Source organism: Pristis pectinata, chromosome 21 (genome assembly GCF_009764475.1).
Source record: "Pristis pectinata isolate sPriPec2 chromosome 21, sPriPec2.1.pri, whole genome shotgun sequence".
Classification (NCBI taxonomy): domain Eukaryota; kingdom Metazoa; phylum Chordata; class Chondrichthyes; order Rhinopristiformes; family Pristidae; genus Pristis; species Pristis pectinata.
Window position 1 is genome coordinate 33,092,219 of NC_067425.1, and position 24,079 is coordinate 33,116,297.

General features: G+C 41.6%; 1 protein-coding gene across 7 annotated transcripts in view; it reads right to left on the minus strand.

Moving 5' to 3' along the window:
* The window catches only part of LOC127581386 (serine/arginine repetitive matrix protein 3-like), a 271,960-nt gene that overhangs the window by 84,815 nt on the left and 163,066 nt on the right, over positions 1 to 24,079 (minus strand). For 6 of the 7 annotated variants that reach the window (XM_052035765.1, XM_052035761.1, XM_052035763.1 and 3 more), the window contains one exon: positions 5,723 to 5,803. In XM_052035765.1, coding sequence (XP_051891725.1) covers positions 5,723 to 5,803 — 81 coding nt within the window. Of the gene's footprint in view, positions 1 to 5,722; positions 5,804 to 6,201; positions 6,419 to 24,079 lie in introns of those variants that run through there. The other variant, XM_052035767.1, reaches the window with a different exon arrangement.

Genomic DNA, 24,079 nt, shown 5'->3' on the forward strand with positions numbered 1-24,079 from the left:
TCCATAAGCAATCTAGTGAGGACATTGGTTGCACTGAGATTTTGCACTAAAACACAGAACAGGATTGAATCATGACAAAGACCAATTCTGTTTGCTAATTTCTTTTACATTTGAATTGGGAAAAGAACCTGATAATAGATAAATTAGTGAGGTAAGCCATTTATGATCACTTCCTTCATTGATATAATTGAAATAAATGTAAAAGCATCGTGTAACAATAGTGATTTATCAGGTTAGGTCAATCTCTGGATCAGCACACCTTTAAAAACTACGGCAGAAAAGTCAAGAATTATCTGTCATAATTTCAGTCTAAAATGATCTTCCATTGCCACACTGAGTGCAAAGGCATCAGTTAACACTGATAAATGCATCATTTAAAATTGCTTGGATTTATTTATGCCTTACTGTTTCCGAAGGTTGGCATTTCAAGCGCTGAGCACTGCAAAACAGACAATTTTTCAAAAGTCTGTGCTTGAACCAGAAGCATCATGCAACTCCAAATGATCCGATAATGTGCAACATTATGCATAGATCCTCCCCAGAGTTGAGTAGGATTAATGATATTGCAGCTGAACAAGAATAGGAAGCTGAGCTTTCTTAGATTCATGATTCTCAAGAAGGCAAGTGGGACGATGGTGCAAGGCAAAATGGGCTGACAATGAATATGCAGGGAACAAGACAAGGATCCAGGAGAGATGTATGTAAGGATGAACAGAAATTGCATAATAGTCTGGAGGACCGTAATGGGTCTAGCCAGAAGATGAGGTGCTGTTCCGTGAGATTACATTGTGCTTTATTGGAACAGTGTTGAGGATAGGAAGTGAGAGCAAAATTTTGATGAACTAAAATGCCAAAGGACTAGAAACTGCTTGCTAACTGAACTGAACGCTGGTCATCTGCAATTTGGTCTCCCAAAGGTAGAGAAGATGACACCATGAGCAACAAATGTAATATGTTAAATGAAAGAAGTACAAGCTAGTCACTGTCTAACTTGGAAAATATGGGGCCTGTAAATTGGGGAGGAAGGATGTAATCAGGCAGCTTCTGTGTCTCAAGCAGTTACATAGGAAGGTGTTGTGGTATGGTGAAGTCTATTGGTGGGGTTGAGGAAGGATACTCCAAAGAGGGCGGCACGGTAGCGTAGCGGTTTGCGCGACGCTATTACAGCGCCAGCGATCGGGGTTTGATTCCCGTCGCTGTCTGTAAGGAGTTTCCTTACAGACAGTTTCCTCTGGGTTCTCTGGTTTCCTCCCACATTACAAAGACGTACGGGTAGGTTAATTTGGGTTTAAAATGAGCGATGCGGACTCATTGGGCTGGAAGGGCCTGTTACGACGCTGTAAATAAAATTTAATTTAAAAAAGAAAAGCCCTCTTGAAACGTCGATAGGAAGGTGGGGAGGAAATGATGTGTTTGGTGGTAGTAAGGCCCTAGCAGTTCCATAATTGGTATTGGTTTATTATTGTCACTTGTACCGAGGTACAGTGAAAAACTTGTCTTGCATACCGATCGTACAAGTCAATTCATTACACAGTGCAGTTACATAGGGTTAGTACAGAGTGCATCGATATAGTACATGTAAAAACAATAACAGTACAGAGTAAAGTGTCACAGCTACTGAGAAAGTGCAGTGCAATAAGGTGCAAGGTCACAACAAGGCAGATCGTGAGGTCAGAGTCCATCTCATTGTATAAGGGAACCGTTCAATAGTCTTATCACAGTGGGGTAGAAGCTGTTCCATAAATTTTGGAGGTTGAACGTGGAGATTGGTCGGGTGCAAGGGGAAACCTACTGTAGTTCTAAGGAGAAGAGAAAGTTGTGAGGGAAGTGTATGAAAGGGAATGGATCACAGTCCTGTCACTTTTGATGGAAGAGGATCCTTCACTGATGAAAAAGGAAGACTCATTATAAGTACAGTTACGGAAGGTGGTATCATCAAAACAGACTCAAAGAAATGGAGAACAGAATGGAAGGTGCACGGTCCAGGTAATCCTGTGTTTATAGTGATATTGATCACTAGTTTATCCCCTAAAATGAAGAAGTGAAGAGTCGGAGATGGAGCGAGGCAAGGTGAAGAATTGGTGAAAAATTGGTGAAATTTTCCAGCTCACAGCAACAGCAGTAAGCAGCATTGATTACAGTAAGGAAGCAATGGAAAAAGAGGTGAGAGGGAACCCTGAATAGGAATTGAACAAAAAGTTGTATATATCTCACAAGGAGGCAGGCAAAGCTAGGACCCATCCATGCTCCTGTTCCAATCATTTCTACCTGGTGGAAGTGAGTTGGGACAAAGGAGATGATGTACACCATGAGAATTACTGTCTGTAGGTCCAATTCATCCTTAATGTTTAAAAAGATGTCAATGATCTCAAGCTTCAATGGCTCTTGGATATCAATTCCCTTCCAGATTATTTTCCCCTTCACTTTTCTCTCACCCAATGCCATATTTGCACTATCCACTTTAACTTTCTCCTCTCAGACTCCAGAAGATGTGTCCTCAGCATCATCCTGACATCTCCACTGAAAAGCAAGCTGAACTTGATGTTGAGCTCCTCATTCACCACCTTATACTCCATACCCACGTAGAAAGGAAGAAACTGATGCCTTTAACTGAAAACTAACTTGCATCTCTCTCTCTCCCTACCTCACCCACTTCTACCCCCCCCATCCCCCCCCTTGGTTCTGACAAAGCGTTGTAGATCTGAAACACGGACCCTTTCTCTTTCCACAGACACTGCCTGAGCTTTTCCAGCTTTGTGTTTTCATTTAAGAAACTGCAGGCATTAGATACCCTGCGTTATGGCTATTTAGGTTATGGAAATTCACCCTTATAGAATTCCCAAATGTCCAACTTCCCAACTACCTTAACATTTGAGAGATAATAAAATTCGCACTCATGGAATTTATGTGAAAAAAAAGCAATAAATAAACACAAAATTTATTTGCAGATGATGCAGCTTCAGGTTGTGGAAAATTGCAATATGGCTCATTTTCTAGGGATGTAACCCACCTGTAACACAGGGGTCACCTGTAATTGCAAAGGCTGAGGCTCCTTCAGCTCTTGCACCACCAACACCAACCAGCCCCACCCACCAACCCCCCCCCCGCCTGCAGTCAAACCCTCATGTCCCTGATCACTCATCAGACCCACACATTCCTTAAGCAGGGATTTTAAGGGGTTTGATTGCCCTCCTGAAGCAAAGTATCTGGCAAACCCCCTCTTCAAAAGCCTACAATGTCTGCAAAACCTCTGAGTTGAAGCTCCTAGAGATGCAAGCATTTACAACATGTTTAGTTTTCCAGGATGGCAATTACAGAAACATACTAAAGAGTCTTAAAAAGTTAATTACTCTGTTGCATAAATTTGGCTTGTATTTCAATGAAATACAATTGAACATTGTAGCTCTGGAGTAATCTGCTTAAAATGCAGAAGGAGTTGATAACATAGATATAGTAAAGGTGTTTCCTCTGCGATAGAATCACGAATTCTGCTTAGATCATATGGGATCAAAATCAAGAAGCATTTTCCCCCCCATAAAAGGTTGTAGGCATCCAGAATCTCTTTCATAGAACCATAGAACACCACAGCACAGAACAAAGGCTATTTGGCCCTTCTAGTCTGTGCCAAAACTTTATTCCGCTAGTCCCATTGACCTGCACCCAGTCCGTAACACTCCAGACCTCTCCCATCCATGTATCTATCCAATTTATTCTTAAAACTTAAGATTGAGCCTGCATTTACCACGTCAGATGGCAGCTCGTTCCACACTCCCACCACTCTCTGAGTGAAGAAGTTCCCCCTAATGTTCCCCCTAAACCTTTCCCCTTTCACCCTAAAGCCATGTCCTCCCGTATTTATCTCTCCTAATCTAGGTGGAAAGAGCCTACTCGCATTTACTCTGTCTATACCCCTCATAATTTTGTAAACCTCAATCAAATCTCCCCTCATTCTTCTACGCTCCAAGGAATAAAGTCCTAACCTGTTCAATCTTTCCCTGTAACTCAACTCCTGAAGACCTGGCAACATTCTAGTAAATCTTCTCTGCACTCTTTCAATCTTACTGATATCCTTCCTATAGTGAGGTGACCAGAATTGCACACAATACTCTAAATTTGGCCTCACCAATGACTTATACAACCTCACCATAACATCCCAACTCCTATACTCAATACTTTGATTTATGAATGCCAGGATGCCAAAAGCATCATCCTTAAAAGGCTGTGAATACTTGGTCAATTGGAGCTTTCAAGACAGGTGTACAATTTTGCATTAGGTAAGCAATCAAGGAATATGGAACAAAGGCAGGTAAATGGAACCGAGATACAGGTCAGGGTCAATCCATTGTTTTCTACAATCTTTTACTTTCATAAATTTATTTTCTATAGATACAAATATCTACGTACTTTTATATTACATGGATATATATATGTAATTTTTCCATGTAATAAATATCATGACTATGCATTTCCAGTTTGAACACATTTCCCCCCATCTAGCACAGTGTAAAAGTTATACTGTTCGAACAATATAGTTACGTGAATACATTTATTTCTACCTCAGCTTATTTGGTCTTCAGACATTGTGCTTTGGTTTACAACTACAAAAGGCCACCTCAGGGCTAAGCACCAAAGGAGCAGGAAGGCTATTAACTTATAGATGAGACAGGTTCAGGCTTTTGGCATTTATACCATTTGATGAATATTGAATGGAGAATTTCTTAGAGAGCATGTTGAAAAGGGAGAGAGTGTCAAGGTAATCAAAAAGCCCAAAACTGCAATTAAACAGAGGGGCAGGTTGGAAAAGGAGCAAGATTGGTGCTCAAAACTACGATTGAAAGGGTGGAGCCTACACTTCAAGGGAAGGGGATAATCCATAATTAACAGTATTCTTAGATGAAAGATGGCTTTTATTTTCCATAAATAGCAAAAAAAATTGCCTCAGATTTTCTTCCCTTGTAAACCTGAACAGGCATTTCTACTTTTAACTTATGGGAAATTTTCGATGCGATTAAAGAACTATCAAAAATAGAAAACTAGGATATTTGTTGCCTCATTATGCCTTGCCACCCATCTGCTGTTTACTTTTCACTCCCTTAAAGCCTGAAATGCAAAAGGAAATATGGAGACACACAGTGTTGACAAATTGGTCTTTGAACAGTCAAAGCTATTGGTTAGCTGAATAAGACTCCACAGATAGGTGTACAGGTAATAATGGATGTTTTAAAAAAAGAAACATTAAAGGAACCACTGATGATTTCAAAGCCTGTGCATCTGTGCAATTTTATCCGGGAAACCAGGTGAAGTGACGTTATCTTTTGGAGCTTTTCAAAAATGTCTTAATATGAATGTCCATCTGTCAGGTATTCCGTTACATTTCAGAAAGGTTTTATGAAATGTGCATCAAAAATTCAACAAAGACCATGAAAAAAGAGAAAGACAGATGGCTTGCTCTTCACAAATGCTTTGTACATGGATCAATCACTCTGATAAGAAGGAATAGCACTTCAAAGAGATCTTATGATGCCTCAGTGGGTCTATTCCAGGGCTCAGAACCTTAAATGGCTCCTCAGACGGGCCTCAATTTTGAAATACAAAAAAGAATTTTGTTTAATTTAAGAACATGATCGACTTGTGTGGTAAGTATCAACTGTTCACTATGACTAATCACGAAGCTTTTTTTTGTTTTCACGGCACCCTACTGTACAACAGAAAAGACATTTACCGGATTTTGTAGTGCCCCGATTTCTTCTTCTTCTTCTTCTTGGGTGGCGGTGAGGGGGAACTGCTCGATTTCCTTTTCATACTTCATTGGCATTAACAGCATGAGGAAAAAATATTCAGACATAAACACAAATACGTTACTTATGAGTGGGATAAGAAACCTTTACACACGATATATAACATACAATCAGAGCACATTCTGCCTTCAAGTCGAAGCACCTTCTCTTCATGTACTCCATCAAATTCTTGCATAATTATAAAGCACATCAAATCTCAAATTTCTTCCTTTTTTCAGGGAAGACCCTAAGTCTATTCAGTGTTTATTTAAAGATGCAAGCATAGATGTATAGATGTTTAGATATTCAATTCTCAAATGTATTATCAAAGTCTCATTATCATTCATATTAATTCTTAATCATGCAAGACCTGTCAACGCATATCACAGATTTCAAGTCTTACTTAATTCATCAAAAGATATACCTTTGTGGAAATGATGTTCACAGCTGCCTTGATAGTGTTGGGTATTGTGCCAGCGCAAAAAATCATACAAGGGCATAACAAGACTGGGCTCCGTCTTTCTCATCATAAGGATCCAAATCCCAAACAACAAAAAGTTCAGATTTAAGCTGAGACCAACTGATTCCCCACAGCAGGGGAAGGCCAGTCTGCTGCAGATATATCCCATTACAATGTCCACTTTAACATGTTTCCTCTGTGTGCAAACTAAGCGACAGGTGCAGTGACATAAAAAGGATTCAAACATCACTTCTGTGCTGCAAGATTATGATACTACCCAGCACCTTCCCAAATAGTGTGCTGTGAAAACAAGCACCACAGAAACCAAAGGTTGGCCCAACCTGTTGAATTCACTGTTGCCCATCATGAGATTTACGCTCCAGTTATTTAATCCATGAAGGCAATAAAAATCTGCTCTCCATTTGTGTCTCCAAAAATCTGCTCTAGGTTGGAAGTCTTTTATGTTTAGCAGTGACATCACCGAGGGACCCGACTTCCATAAAGGATTGATCTTGATGAAGTGAGCATGAACGAATAGCTGACATCAGTAAACCCATTATTCATGGCACTGAACATTACACAACACATGTTAGTTATGCTATCAGGATCATTTAATATTCTCAGCTAATTTGCTACTAGTATCTTCAATATTTACTATCAAAATGGTAAAATGCAAGGAATTATTATATCCTAAACTGTAAGATATTTGACATGCTAAACTGAGAGCATGATTCATTAAAGGTGAAGGGAGAAATAGCTACAGAAAAGATGAATAGGAATCTGGGTTTAAGACTATAAGACACAGGAACAGAATTAAGCCATTCGGCCCATCGAGTCTGCTCCGCCATTCGATCATGGCTGATTTATTTTTCCCTCTCAACCCCATTCTCCTGCCTTCCCCCCGTAACCTTTGACGCCCTTACTAATCAACAACCTATCAACCTCCACTTTAAATATACTTAACGACTTGGTCTCCACAGCCGTCTGTGGCAATGAATTCCACAGATTCCCACCCTAAGGCTAAAGAAATTCCTCCTCATCTGTTCTAAAGGGATGTCCTTCTATTCTGAGGCTGTGCCCTCTGGTCCTAGACTCTCCCACTACTGGAAACATCCTCTCCACGTCCACTCTATCCAGGCCTTTCAATATTCAGTAGGTTTCAATGAGATTCCCCCTCATCCTTCTGAACTCCAGCGAGTACAGGCCCAGAGCCATCAAACGGTCCTCATACATTAATCCTTTCATTCCGGAATCATTCTTGTAAACTTCATCTGGACCCTCTCCAATGCCAGCACATCCTTCCTTAGATATGGGGCCCAAAACTGCTCACAATACTCCAAATGTGGTCTGACCAGCACCTTATAAAGACTCAGCATTACATCCTTGCTTTTATATTCTAGACCTCTTGAGATGAATGCTAACATTGCATTTGCCTTCCTTACTACCGACTTAACCTGCAAGTTAACCTTCAGGGAATCCTGCACTTGGACTCCTAAGTCCCCTTGCACCTCCGATTTCTGAATTCACTCTCCATTTAAAAAATAGTCTAGGCCTTTATTCCTTCTACCAAAGTGCATGACCGTACACTTCCCTGTGCCGTATTCCATCTGCCACTTCTTTGCCCATTCTCCCAACCTGTCCAAGTCCTTCTGCAGACTCCCTGCTTCCTCAACACTACCTGCCCCTCCACCTATCTTTGTATCATCTGCAAACTTGCCCACAAAGCCATCAATTCTGTCATCCAGATTATTAACATATAACATGAAAAGTAGCAGACTCAACAACAACCCCTGCAGAACACCACTAGTCACTGGCAGCCAATCAGAAAAGGCCCTCTTTATTCCCACTCTTTGCCTTCTGAAAGTCAGCCAATGTTTTATCTATGCTAGTGCCTCTCCTGTAATACCATGCAATATCCTATCTTGTTTAGCAGCCTCATGTGCGGCACCTTATCAAAGGCCTTCTGAAAATCCAAGTAAACAACATCCACTGACTCTCCTTTGTCTATCCTGTCTGTTACTTGTCAGGCAAGATTTCCCTTTAAGGAAACCATGCTGACTTCGGCCTGTTTTATCATGTGCTTCCAAGTACTCCGAAACCTCATCGTTAACAATGGACTCTAACACCTTACCAACCACTGAAGTCAGGCTAACTGGCCTATAATTTCCTGTCTTTTGCCTCCCTCCCTTGTTCAAGAGTGGAGTAACATTTGCGATTTTCCAGTCCTCCGGAACTATTCCTGACTCTAGTGATTCTTGAAAGATCACCACTAATGCCTCCACAATCTCTTCAGCTACCTCTTTCAGAACCCTGGGGTGTAGTCCATCCGGTCCAGGTGACTTATTCATTTTCAGACCTTTCAGCTTCCCTAGTACCTTCTTAGTAATTTTTATATGTAGCGTGATTAAATATCAAAGCCAAGTGATGATGAATTTGTGCAACACATTGGTTTGGCCTCTGTTGGCAGCATAGTGTGTATTTCTTAGAATTCCATCATAGTAAGTATATTAGAGCCATGGAAACAGTGGAGTAACAATGGGACCAATTGCTGGAGGTTCTGCTATTAGACCAGCAACCTAAAGGTCCTGATTTCAAGTCTCACCATGGTAGGGTATGAAGTCATACATCTGATCATTTGTTTGCTAGATTTTCAGACTATTAGTTCACTATTATTCTGTAGGAAAGGGAACCTACCTTTTCTCCCCAGCCTGGCTTACTCCGATTCCATACTACAGCTCATGGCTCACTACTAGTTCCATTCTGACATGCATTAGTTAGCCACTTGGTTATAAAACAATGGATACAAAACACAGTATCAAACAGGCCCATTGCCAATGACATGCAAGATCAGAACTAGACTCAGACTGTCAAGTCTGCAAAGCGCAAGTTGTAAGAGCTGTCCCCCAGTCAAGAGGGAATACAGCAAGACATATGTCATAGTCGTGATACTTATCAGCTAACATTCCAGACATCCAACACCATCCTTAGCCTACTGGCGATATTCAGTCACTCAGTAGCTCTCCATTCAACTTCTGCATGTCTCATGGCTTCAGATGAAATCAGGCCAAGAAAACATTGTGGATCCTAATGCCCCCCATTATAAAACTGCCTTTACATCACCTGGAAGATGCACAAAAGGAAGCAAAGGTAATCAAGGATCCACTGGTTGGTGCTACCTCCATGACCACGTGGGCTTCCTCAGGGTGAGATTACCTGGCTATTTAAATTACCCCCTAGTTCAGGCAAAAAGAATCAGAAGGGGAGTTGATGGGCATTGAGAGAGAGAATAAGTTACAGGGGTACAGGGAAATACAGAGACAGGGAGCTGCTCCCCTGGAAGCTGGCATGGACCCAATGGGCCAAATGGCCTCTTTCCCTGTTGTAAACTTAGGATAAATGTGGGGAAGTTTACTGCTGGTCAGTAGTGGCTCAGTTGGACCACCAGTGACTGATTGGACTGTGATGGCAGCTGGTGGTGAGACAGAAGACGATAGCACCATCAGAACTGACCACTGCACAGTGGTTGCAAAGGCAAAGTCTTGTATGTCACAGAGGAGACTGTCAACAATGTCTGTGGTCTCATAATTCAGCAGATCCCCCAAGTCTATCACCATAGGATGGCTGAAAAGGGAGTATAGAATTGTATTTTAGGAGTAAAACTGGGTTTACTATTTGTTTTAGATAACTCCCCACATAATGAAATATTTCATGCAACAAGATCTGGGCGTTATTCAACACAAGGTCGATAAATGGCAAATAATCTTCATGTCAGATTTTCAACCCAGGAAATGACCAGTGAGAGAGGATTTTACGATCTCTCCCTGCATCAGACAGTAAATGGCATTCCAGTCATAAAGTCCCGAGTATTCTATGGAACACCAATGACCTGAAACTCAAGTAGACTAACCATGCAAGTACTGAGGCTCAATTGTTTGACTCCAACAGGTCTTTCCCCCATCTACACAGCACCAGTTAAAAGTGCATTGGAATACCATATCGGAACTGGGTAAGTGCGACTCCAGCAAGAAACAACACCAGAATAATGTAGCCCACTTGTGTGGCATCCCATCCACAACTCGGTGGGGAAGGACTACAGTCTACGGTTCTTCTGCCACTGGAGAGGGAGGGGCGGGGGTCAGGCAAGGAAGCCCCTTAAATATTGTAAATATGGGACTGGGGTATCACCCCAGGGAGCCACACGAGTGACATCAGTGCTGTGTTTTTTTTATATATAAAAAGGTAACACTAATGATTGATCCGTACACGAATGGAAAGGTTTGCACTGTTTTTATTGTATATAGTTTGTTTTTTTTATGATGAATAAAGCTTATTTTAGAATTTTAAAAAATCCCATCCACAACCTTAACCATTCATTCCATCTTCAATTGACACATCCTTGGCCACTGTGTACATATTTCACAAGATGCATTCTTGTGATTCACCAAGGCTTCTTCCACAGCACCCCCCTACAAATTCATGGCCTAGATGATTAAGGGCAGGAAGTGCATGGGAGCACCATCCAAATTCCCTTTTAGGTTGTACATCATCCTGACTTGGAAATATAAGGCTGTCTCTTTGTCATCACTGGAACAATGTTTTGGAACTCCTTATCTAATTGTAATTGGTTTATTATGGTCACACATACCGAGATACAGAGAAAATTTTGTTCTGCATGCCATCCAAACAGATCATCCAAAAAACATAAGTACATCGAGGTAGTACAAAGGGAAAAGCAATATAGTGCAGAATATAGTGTTACAGTTACAGAGTAAGTGCAGTGCAGGTAGACAGATAAGGTGCAAGGGCCACGACAAGGTAGATTGAGAGATCAAGAGTTTATCTTTATCGTACAAAAGATTTGTTCAAGAGTCTTATAACAGCGGGATAGAAGCTGTCCTTGAGCCTGGCGGTGCGTGTTTTCAGGCTTTTGCATCTGTCCGATGGGAGGGGGGAGAAGAGAGAATGACCAGGGTGGGAGGGGTCTTTGGTTATGTTGGCTGCTTTTCCGAGGCAGTGGAACGTGTAGACAGAGTCCATGGAGGGAAGGCTGGTTTTTGTGATGGACTGGGCTGTGATCACAACTCTCTGCAATTTCTTGTGTCTTGGGCAGAGCAGTTGCTATACCAAGTGGTGATGCATCTGGATAGGATGCTTTCTAACATTATCTAACATTATGATGGGAGTAGTTTTGCTGTATGGACAGTTCTACAGGATGGCCAATCTTCCCAAGGGCACTTAGTGAACAGCAATAAATGCTGGCCTTGCCACAACACTCATATCAGATAAATGAATGAATATGAAAGGTAAGTAGCACCTTGGCACATATCATAATTTCTAATTGATGAGACATACGGAAACAGACACAGTCTTTTAATTACAGTAAATGTTTCACATTGTGATTAGCAATTATATAAAATAAGAATCAACTATCAAACTAAAGTAATATACTTCAACTGAAAAATATTTATTTTTCAATGAAGTTGCCAGTTTGATGCAAAAACTGCTCAGTAATTAAGGAAAACCAGTGTTACTGACAAGGAATAGATTAATTAAATTCTCCTTAAATGGAATTGCAGTTAAATTTTTATATAATTATGTAATATTGAATTGTAGAATAGTGCAGATGGTCAAGGAGGGAGTGATCAAAATGTCTAAAAATTGGGTTTGTAAGAAGTCCAAAATATTGAGAAAGCCAGCACGTTTAAATTCCCAACTGAAAGGGAAGCTGGTAGATATAATATTTGGATAATATTTAAAGAACTAAGTAGTCTATGGGAGGAATGAACCACTTGTAGCTACCAATGGATGGCATCAAATGCATGTACCATTCTGAAGATTAGTTACAGGCCAGAAGATTGAAAAATATTCAGAACCCAGCAAAGAGTTACTAAAAGAAAAATGAAAGCCAGCTGGCAAGAAATAGAAAACAGACAGTAAGAGCTTCTGCAGGTTCATAGGAAGGAAAAGCACAGTTAAGGTACGTGTGGTCCTTAGAGGATGAGACTGGGGAATTAATAATGGGAAATAAGGAAATGGAAGAGACTGCAAATAAATATTTTGTATCTTTCTTCATGGTTAAGACAATCCAATTACTGTAGAAAATCTGGGGGAAAAGGGAGGAAAGATCTTAAAATAATAATTATCACTAGAGAAAAGATGCAGTGTAAATTAATGGGACCATAGTCTGACAAGTCCCCTGGACCAGATGGCCTACAACTTAGGATCTTAAAAAGAAATGGCTATGGAGATAATGGATGCAACGGTTGTGATGTTCCAAAATTCCCTAGATTCTAGAAAATCCCATCAGATTGTAATGTCCTTATTCAAGAAATGAGGGAGATAGAAAGCGGGAAATTATAGGCCAGTTAGTCTGACACTTGTTGGACAAACCTGGAATCCATTATTCGCAGGTTACTGAGAAAAACGTAATTCAAACAGAGTCAGCAAGGTTTCATGAAAGGGAAACAGTGTCTGACAAATTTAATTGTGCTCTTTGAGGATGTCATGAGCACAGTGGATAATGGGGAACAAGTAGTTGTATTGTATTTAGATTTTCAGAAGGCATTTGATTACATGCTACATGAAAGGCTCCTGCATAAGACAAAATAGGGGTAATATATTAGCACAGAGGATTGGGTAACTAACAGAAAATAAAGAGTCAGGACAAATGGGTCATGTTCAGGTTGGCAAGCAGAAATTAGTGGTGTACCATGTGGGTCAATGTCACAGCCTCACCTATTTAATCTGTATTGACGATTTAGATGAAGAGACTGGGTGTAATGCAGTCAAATTTGCTGACAATATAACGATATGTAGGAAAGCAGGTTTGTGAGGAGGATATAAAGAGTCTGCAAAAGAATATAGGAAGGTTAAGCAAGGAGGCAAAATTTTAGCAGAAAGAGTATAAAGTGGGGAAAGTGGAGGGTATCCATTTTGGTAGGAAAAATGGAATATTGTTTCAATGGAGACAATACAGGAACAGAAAGGAAACTGGGTTTTGTCCTTTATGAAGCACAAGAAGTTAGTGTGCAGGTAAAGCAGAAAATCAGGAAGGCAAATGGCCTTTATTGTAAAGTGGAGGCAGCTTAAAAGTAGGACAGTTTTGCTAATTCTGTACAGGGCACTAGTGACGCCGTATCTGAAGTGCTACGTTCAATTTTCTTTTCCTTATTTAATAAAACATATATTTACATTGAAGAAAGCAGTTTGGAGAAGGTTACCTAGGTGATTCCTGCAATGAAAGAGTTGTCTTATAAGGAAATGGTTGAGCAGATTGGGCCCATATCCTTTGGGGTTTGGAAGAATGTGAGGTGATCTTATTGAAACATAAGGTTCTAATGGGGTTAGACAAGGCAGATGGTGAGAGGATTTTTTTTTCCCTCATGGAGGAACCTAGAGCATGTGGGCATAGCTTCAGAATCATGGGGTTGCCCAATTAAGATGGTGATGGAGGAAGATTTCCTTCTCTCAAAGGGTAATAAGTTTTTGGAATTTTTGGATGAAGGCCAGCATGCTAAATGCCTTTTTCACCAACCTTTCTAACTGTGATGCCCCTTTTAACGAACTATGCACGCGTACTCCTAGCTCCCTCTTTTCCATTACACTCCCTAGTGCCCTACCATTCAGATAAGTGAAGTAAAAGCCTAGATCAGATCAGGCATAATGTTATTGAATGGCTGAGCAGGCTCAAAGGACCATATGGCTCACTCTCCCCACCATCAAGGACATCTCCAAGAGGCAGTGCCTCAAGAAGGTGGCATCCATCATTAAGGACCCTCACCATCTGGGACAGGCCCTCTTCGCATTACTAGCATCGGGGAGGAGGTACAGGAGCCCAAAGACCCACACCCAACATTTTAGGAACAACTTCTTCCCCTCCACCATCAGATTTCTGAACGGTCCATGAACCCATGAACACTTTATTCCTCTTTTTGCACTATTTATTGTTGTAATTTATAGTAATTTTTATGTCTTGCACTGTACTGCTGCCGCAAAACAACAAATTTCACAACATGTGTCAGTGATAATAAACCTGATTCTGATTCTTCCATCAAGTTCTTACAAAACTAAGAGCAGACATAAATACTGTTCCTTAACTATATAAATACAGTTGAATGTTTATTTGCTTTATAAATCTGATACTGGGTTTTCAATACTTATGAGGTGTATTGAAAAATCTAACACTAACAGTTTGATCTTTTCAAGATGAGAGCTCAGGCCCACCAGAAACCCAAAATATCAGCATTTGATCAATCAGAAGGCAGAATATCACAAACGGTATATAATGCTCATACTCAAACTCCCTCTCATATGTCCATTATGTTGCTTGGGAAAACAACAGTAAAACATTCAAATATTAAATGAAGTAAATACTCTGTGACAAAGAAAAGACAGTTGTTGTGGAAAAAGGATTTAAACTGTTAGTGTTGATTTTTCAATACGCCTCTTAAGTATTGAAAATCTGATGGAGGGGAATACATGAATTTATTATGTAACAGACAGGTCTGCAGCAATTAAAAAAACAACACTGCTCAGCAATGACTACCGAACATTGCTGCCTTGCTTTTACTTGCCGGAAGCCCACTGTCAATTATTGCAAGAGATTAAGTAAATTAGATAGCTCTGGGACAGTAAAGTCTGCATACATTCCATTGGAAGAAGGTTCCAAAGTCCAAGTGGATCATTGCTCATATCTCACATCACATAAAATGTTTCTCACACAATTGAAGCATAACCTGAAAATCCCATGATAATTGCAAGGCGGTGATGATTCACACTGTGAATGACTCATAACGCCCCTCATCACCATGGTATCTCTATTTATAGGCACTGAGCCTCATTGAGACAGTTAGAGTGCCTGTTATGCCATTGTAAAAAATTTCCTCTAGCTGCATGTTATAATTTTACCAGCAAGTGTCCTTTAAACTACGAGTTAGTTTTCCATTTTGAGTTATAGTCCAGGCTTGAAAATTTAATAATGAATAATTTGGGTTTGATTTTAATTTCCTAAAAAATTCAAGACTACTTTCCACTAACTAACAGAGAATACATATACACATGGCAGTAGATCACTTCTCATCTCCATCCATTGCATTTGTCATTACTGCCATGTAAAATGGACACATTCCTCCCTTTTTCTACCCCTCTCCCTCAGATGCAAATTCAATCATTATCAATGCCTAAACAGCACTTCTGTCTCTAACTATAAAAAGTTCAGTATTTCTGCACGACATGGATTGACTCTAATTGCCTCAACCTTAACTGTGTTCAAACTAGTGATGTTTAAATAAAAATATGTTTCACGCAGATGGATTAGATTGCATGAAAAACATGATTCATGTCAGTATTCATACCTTAAAGGAAGGTTCATGTGTCTAGTACAAAGTGAATTTACAGAAAACTCTGCTTTAAGTGTGGATCACCCATTATCTAACTAGCTGGCAGAATGGACTCACTGTGGCTGATATCATGGTGGGCACCTGACATATTGCAGATTAAGTGGAGACTCTTTTGTGCAGACATGCACGAGAACTCTAGACATATTAACTCTTAAAGTTGCACAGGAGAAGGCTTTGGAGATAATAAGGTCACTGGAGGCAGATAGTTGGGATCCTCAGCTATCTGGTGACGTAACCCTATCTCAGCTTATAATCAGCATTCACTACTGACCATTTTTAATCCTCCTGCACATCTTTCATCCATCATGCAGGATGCACAACAATGGTAACAACTTCTCTAACGGTGTCACTGATTTTGTGGTTGCATCACCATACAACTCATGCCTATCATGGGGCAGCTCAAACACTCACAATTGGTGGATCCAGTGACAGAACTGTTTGGGTTTTCACCTGCAACTCACATATTACAAGTGAATAACAGCAGAAGGTAGAAACAGGGGCAACTGTGGAGTACCCATGTTGGTGGTCACAGGACATTCCCACCTGCATTCAGCAGGATGTTACTGTTGCAGGAAGGGCAAAGAACAAACTGGATACATATGGTGCACCAGCAAAGAACGTGTGATGCTCTATAAAGTGTTCTAGCCCCACAGTATTTGCTTCCATAGAGAGTGGAAGAATCCATCTTGAGCATGAACAACATCAGGATGAAGGTACTTGAATTGTTGTCTTGGTCCACTGAAAGAGTAGCCATGTACATGGAACATCAAGTGCTAAAAACTTACGAGTGTTCATAAGCCTTCATTAAAGGCTTGCTCACCATGAATGCAGCTTTGAATGGAGGTCATTCAATTGTCATACCCATGGAGAGATGATATCATCTATTCTGCCTTTGCACACTGTGCAAGCATGGAAATTTGCATGCATTGTAGTCGTTCTCAAAGTGAAGGCATATACAGACTACACTGATGTAGTATTACTCCTTGCAGAGACACCTTTGGCAACCTCCCAGCAAGAGCATGTGGCCACAGCTCTTTGTGGTTCCTTGCACAAAAATCATGCCTCCTGCAGGCACTTTTCTTTACTGGCCTGTTTGTATCTCTCTGATTCTCTGCACCATTGGAACTCTCTCCCATTACCCCCTCCCACCAAACCTCCTATCCCACATCATTACAATACCCATTCCTTCTGCAGCAATACTCCCTTTAAACTGGAAGCATGTTATTACATTGTGCATAATGGTATGTTCCTTTATTCTCCAACAAACTTTCTGCAGAGCTGAGCTAACCTTCAGACCAATGGGAAGCTGTTCAACATACAGCGATTACATACCAGAACCAAGGTTACCCAAACCCAGCTGCAGTATGCAGACAACACCTGCATTTGAGCACACTCAAGAGGCCAAGCTCCAAGCCATCGGCAACGTTTTCAATGAAGCTTGTGAGAGGATGGGCCTTAAATCTACATTAGCAAAGGTTCCCTACAAACCTGGACTAATGCTATTTGGGTGCTTAAAAAGTAAGGCTAAGAAACCAGAAACTGGTTTGTACACAGTGGTGCATGGGGTGTAGTTGTCTTCAGAGTGGAGGCTTTGGTAAGTGAATGGGTTTCAGTGAGGGAGGGGTGATAGTGAGGGGATCTAAGCAGAGTCTGATCACTGGCCTTTGGTTCAGTGCTGTGACATTTTTTGCCAGTCAGGTAGCTGGGTAGTAAGTCCTCTGACACTTCTACAGTTCATATACAGAATGGGAACAATGACCTGGAGAGGTTAAAAAACAGTGGAGGCTCAGCAATTGTTTAGAGTGCGATTGGTAACTAGAATTAGATAGGTAATTCTACTATTTTACCACTACAGTTCATAAAGGAAAACAAAAGACAAAGACAAAATAAAGGTAACGATTTTACACTGTGGTAAATAATACTTGGAATGAAATAGTGACCCTAGCCTGATCTGCATTCATTAATTTAGGCAGATTAAGGAGCTTAATTTAAGGATAATTCATGGCAAGGCAGCTCGGTCCCTTGGCATGTTCCCTCCGTGGAATGCAGAGTTATCAATATCTCTTAGGGATTATGTGTGCAGGAAATGTGCCCAGCTACTTGCTAACGCACTACAGAGGTGGGTGGATTCACTGTGGAGCATCATGATGTTGAGATGAATGTGGAGAACCCATTTACTGAGTTGGTCACAGGCAGGAAGAGAAAGACTGACCATCGGATAGAACAGAGGAAGGCCCACAGTGCAAGGATTCCCCCTCTTCACACTGCTTTGAGTATTTTTGGGGAGGATGCTTTCACAAGAGGAATGCAGAAGGGCCAAGTTCATTGCACCACCGGCGGTTCTGCTGCACAAGAGAGTGGGAGTTATAGCAATAAGGTATTCCACTGTGAGAGGAACAGATAGGCATTTCTGTGGCCACAAAACATGACTCTAGGATGTGACTCAAGTGTTGCCTCCATCTGCTAAATTAAGGAGTCACAAAGAGCTGCAGAGCATCCTAAAGGGAGAAGGTGAACAGCAACTGTTTGTAGTACACATGGTGCCAACAATAGAGGTAAAACAATGGGTTGTGGTCTTGCAAGAAGAAATTAAGGTATTGGGAGATCAGTTAAAAAATTGGACCTCAAAAGGTAGCAATCTCAGGATTACCTCCAGTGCCACATGCTGATGGGTATGTGAACAGAATAGACAGGTTAATGTGTGGTTGGGGAGACAGTGTAGGAAGAAGGGATTTAGGTTATTGGGACAATGGAATCCGTTCAGGGGAAAGTGGGACCTGTACAAGCAGGACAGGTTACACCCTAGATGGAGAGTTTGGCTGAGCTTATGGGGGTGGGGGGGGGGGGTGGGGGGCTGTAAATTAAAATGACAGGGGGATGGGGACCTTTGCAGAGACACAGAGGAAAGGGGAAACTAAGATGGAAATAAAAGGACAGAAGGGGAAAAGCGAAAGTGGAATAAAGATTAATCAAGGGCAAAATGCAGGGCCACAGCATAAAATAATGCTGAGGGGGAGCTAGAATGTTCAAAAGTTCCAGCCTGAAGGCTGTTTGTCTCAATGTGTGGAGCTTTTGCAATAAGGTGGGTGAATTAATTGTGTAAAGAATATGATACAATTGAGATTATGGAGTCATGGCTGCAGGGGAACCAAGGGTGGGAATGTAACATCCCGGGATACTCAATATTTCGGAAGGACAGCCAAAAAGGGAAAGGAGGTGGGGTGGTGCTGTAGGCTGGAGGAATGGGGAAGGGTAATAGCTTGGATGATGAAGAACTTGTATGGGTAGAACTAAGAAATACCAAGAGGCAGAAAAAGTTAGCAGCAGTTGTATACAGACATCCAAACAATACTGGTGATGTTGGGAATGGTTTTAAACAGGAAATTATAGACACGTACAATAGTGTACAACTTCAATCATGGGTGACCAAATTGGGTGGGCCAAACTAGTAAAAACACTGGAGGAGGGAATGCATAAGGGATGGTTTTCTGGGACAATGAGTTGAGCAATCAGTTGGAGAGCAGGCCATCCTAGACTGGATATTGAGGAAATAGGCAAGGTTGGAGGAGGTGCATGTGAATGTCAGCCTCACCTGGAGGGGCTGTTGAGTTGCCTGGATGGTGGTGAGGGAGATGTGCGTTTGGCCTCACCCTGGCAGTGGAGGAGGCTGCTGCGTGACACCTGTCCCTACAACTCCTCCCTCACCACTATCACATTGTAATTCCCATTCCCACTCCCGCACTGACCTGTGCATCCTCCCCCACTGCCAGGGTGAGGCCAAACGCAAACCAGAAGAACGACACGTCATATTCCGCCTGCATAGTCAACAACCCAATGGCATGAACATTAAATTCTCCAATTTCAGGTCACCTGCTCCCCCTCTGTCCCTTCCTCTCTCCTGATCTACCCAGACCCTCTCACAAACACACCCTTCTTTCCAACCTCCCACCACCCCCCCCAGCCCCCTAACTCTGTTTCTTTCCCTTCCCCCACTTACTCCCTCTGCCCATCACCCACACACCCCTCCCACTGGGTTCCCTCCCCCCACTGTTCCCATCTGCCCACCATACCTCCCTTATTTGGTTCCTCCATCTTCCTTTATTATCATATTCCATAATTTGCAGCCCTTTTTTGCCTCGACCTATCACTTCCCAGCCTCTCTCACTGTCTCCACCCATCTCTCCCCCACCTGACTCCATCTGCCCATCGACCCCCCCCCCACCACCCCCCTACCTGCGTCTACCTATCGCTTGCCAGCTCTTGCTCCACCTCTTCCCCTCACTTCTTTATACTGGCTATCTCCCCTCTACGCTTTCAGTCCTGGTGAAGGGTCTCCACCTGAAACACTTGACTGTCCATTTGCCTCCGTAGACACTCCTTGACGAGCTGAGCTCTTTTTTTTCGCTCCAGCCCCTAATTTCCTGGTTTATCTCTACTGCCCTTCTTAAACAGAAGACAGCAGTGGCTCTTCTCCAGTCCACTGGGACCTTGCCTGTGGCTATTGAGGAATTACAGATCTCCGTCAAGGTCCCATCACTCTCCTCTCTTGTGCCTCTCAATAACCAGGGATAGGTCCTATCAGGCCCTGGGGACATCCACTTTAATGCCTTTCAGGAGATCCAACACTTCCCCCTTCTTAATATCAACATGCCCTAGAATATCAGCGTACCCTTCCCTGATCTTGTTATCCTTTATATCCTTCTTCTTAGTGAATACCGTTGCAAAATACTCATTTAGTACCTCGTCCATCTCCTCTGGCTCCAGGTATAAATTCCCTCTGTACTTGAATGGCCTTACCCCTAAAGAAATTTGGCATGTCCCCTTTGACACTCAACAATTTTTATCAATGTACCATAGAGTGCATCCTATCTGGTACATCATGGCTTGGTTTGGGAATGGTTCTGCCCAGGACCGCAAGAAACTGCAGAGAGTTGTGGACACAGCCCAGCGCATCACGGAAACCAGCCTTACCTCCATGGACTCTGTCTATACCTCTCACTGCCTTGGTGAAGCAGCCAGCATAATCAAAGACCCCACCCACCCAGGCCATTCTCTCTTCTACTCTCTCCCATCAGGCAGAAGATACAGGAGCCTGAGGGCACGTACCACCAGGCTCAAGAACAGCTTCTATCCCACTGTGATAAGAATATTGCATGGTTACCTTATACAATGAGATGGACTATTGACCTCATAATCTACCTTGTTATGACCTTGCACCTTGTTGTGTACCTGCAATGCACTTCCCTGTAGCTGTGACACTTTACTCTGTACTGTTATTGTTTTTACCCTGTACTACCTCAATGCACTCTGTACTAACCCAATGTAACTGTACTGTGTAATGAATTGATCTGTACGAACAGTATGCAAGACAAGTTTTTCATTGTACTTCGGCACAAGTAACAATAATAAACCAATACCAATACCCTCTCCCTAGCGACCTTCTTGCTTTCAATGTATGCATAAAATGCCTTAGGATTCCCTTTAATCCGACTTGCCAAGGACATCTCATGCACTGGGATGTCTAGGCCAAGTTACTTTTATTTTTCAACCTCCAAATTAAAAGAACTTCTTAAAAATTTATAAATTTAAATTGGTAAATTAGTTTATTATTGTCACATGTACTGAAGTACAGTGAAAAACTTTGCTCTGCATGCCATCCATACAGATCATTTCATCACATCAGTACATTGAGGTAGTACAAGGGAAAAGCAATAACAGAATGCAGAATATAGTTTTATTAAGTATAATTAAGGTGTACAGAAAGCTCTCTCTCTCTCTTCCCCTCTGTCCACAGAAGGACAGATAGATTTCACCTCACACCACTGCTCCCCACTCCCTACACCTACTAATTAGATTATGGTAAAAATATCCTGGCATCCTACTGAACACCATATGGGAGCTTGTCAGAGCTCCCATGTGCAAATATCTCATGAAGGATTCAACAGTCGCTTCACCTGTCGATGTTTGTTCCAATGTTCCGTTCTTCTAGTTCCTGCCAGGATTTAACAAGTAGGTAATCATTCAGTCCTGCCAAATCTAAATTAAAAGTGCCTTTCCCAAATATCTGTGGATAAGAGAATGTCAATTTTAAAATATTACTGTATGCAGCAGCTAAACCTCACTACATATTTAAAAAGCTTCACAGTTATAATGAGTCATTTGGGTCACTTTTTAAAGAAATATACACCAGGTATATTTTTGATACCAATAGTATAATTAATTCACACCAATTGTTAATATATTTTATAGTATATAGGTAATAGTATATAGGGTTCATTGAATAGCAGATGTCTTCCATTAGAATATTTCATCCTGTGTCGTTGAAATTCAATCACAATGAAAATCACTGAGTCTAAACACCCAATTTCAGCAAGCAGAAGTTGTACACCCTGACTGAGGCTAAAAACCAGCACAATCAAGATCCTTATACAAGTGTTTTTCCATTAAAAGTTGCAGCTGTATTTGTAAGAAGATAGCTCTATAATGACATCTTCAGTAAACAATGTTACTACACTGGATTTTACAAGAAGTTAAGTGTATTCTTGCGACGTAGAGATACCTGGGCCATTTACAAGCTGTTTCCAAACATCTGCTAGAATTTTGGACCTTTTTCCAAGAGTTATCCTTGAGGATGCACTGCAGCTTTCAGCATCAGGTTGAATTTAACCTGTTACATAATCCTGGGTCTTAAACCAATGTTAACTCTCCTAGATCCAGATACTTCTGTGCTGCCTGATGTAACAGTCCCTCAAATATCACTTACTGTTGTACTTTGAACTCTAAGAATAGTCATCCTCATCCTGGGGGGGAGTCACCTGTGACCAGCATCTCAAGTGGACAAATAAATACTGTGGCTACCAAAGGAGCTCACAACCTACTAACCTCCTTTGAGCGACTCACCTCTGGACATTCCTAAGAATTTCCAATACAAGCTGGATGTCGGAATAATTCTTCACTTGGCTGGATGAGTGCCTCTTCAACAGCACACCAGAATCTCAATGGCATTTAGGAACATGCTCGATTGGCACCCGATCCAACAGTCTACACATTCACCCCATTCACTGCTGGTGTATAGTAACAGCAGTTGTACTATCTAATAAATGTACTGGGTTATAATTGCTTAGGCCACTCTGACAGTAATTCCTAGACACGTGCCAAGAAGGACACGAGCAGCAGGTGCCTGGGAGTGTTTCAGCTTACAAGCTCCCCGCCAAGTAACTAAGATGTACGGAAAGCTCTCTCTCTCTCTCTCTCTTCCCCCCTCCACTGATTGGGAAACATATCAACATTACCTCTTTGTTAGTGCACCTAAAACTTTGGATTCCTATAAACACTCTATGGAATATGGACTTTGCTTTCAATGCCAGAACTTACTGGCTGTTCGTAACTGAACTCAGGAGGCAGTTAAGAATGCACTGGCGGGCTTGGAGTTATGTATAGATAGGTCTGGAGTTACACAAGGCAAGGGAAGGAAATCTGTCATCCTTAAGACATCAGTGAACCAGATGTGTTCAAGGCCATTTAGGAATTGGCAATAACTGTTGGCCTTGTTAGCAATCTGAAATCCCATGATTAAAACAAAAATCAATGAGATCGCAGCTGACCTTCATCTTAACTACATCCTAGCTTGGTACCATAAAAACCTTGCCCAATTGACAGGAGACACAAGAGACTGTAGATTAGAACCTGGAGCAACAAACAATCTGCTCGAAGAACTCAGCAGGTCAGGGGCAGCATCTGTCAGGGAACATTTCAGATTGAAACGTCAATAATTCCTTTCCCCTCACAGATGCTGCTCAACCTGCTGAGTTCCTCTGGCAGATTGTTTATTGCCCAACAGACATCTCAGTTTTGGAATCATCCATTTGATCTTCAGCCTCAAAAGCCTTTTGAGGGGCGGGAAGTGTTCCAGATTTTCATTGCCCTGTGTGTGAAGTCCTTCCTAACATTGCCTTGAAAATCCATGCACAAAATTCTGAATTCCCAGTTCTGGATTCCCCACTAAAGGAAACAGATCCACATTATCTAACCAGTCAAATATTTCAGTCATTTCAATCACCCTTTCTAAGATTTAATCTATCTTGCATATCAGCTGCCTGAGAACAATGTGGAAATATTACCCTTATACAACAGAGGAGAGATATGATAGTTCCACAGAAGCAAGCTACATGCAAGAATGGTGGTGACGTATGCTTCATGACTGGCCTCTACCTGTCTGCACTCTCTCTGGTCTGACGCATGGCAGTTTCTTTGCCATTGCAGTCAGGATGGAATGTACATCAGTCTGTGCAGCATCCCCTCCCAATGCCAAGCTTCATTTTCTTTCCAATGAACAACTACCACCTGTTGGGTCTCATGAAATCTACTGTGCAAAGGGTAGAAAGGATAAATATTTCAGAAGGAAGAAGAATGAATTTTGTACAAATGCAACAAACAGAAGGTTA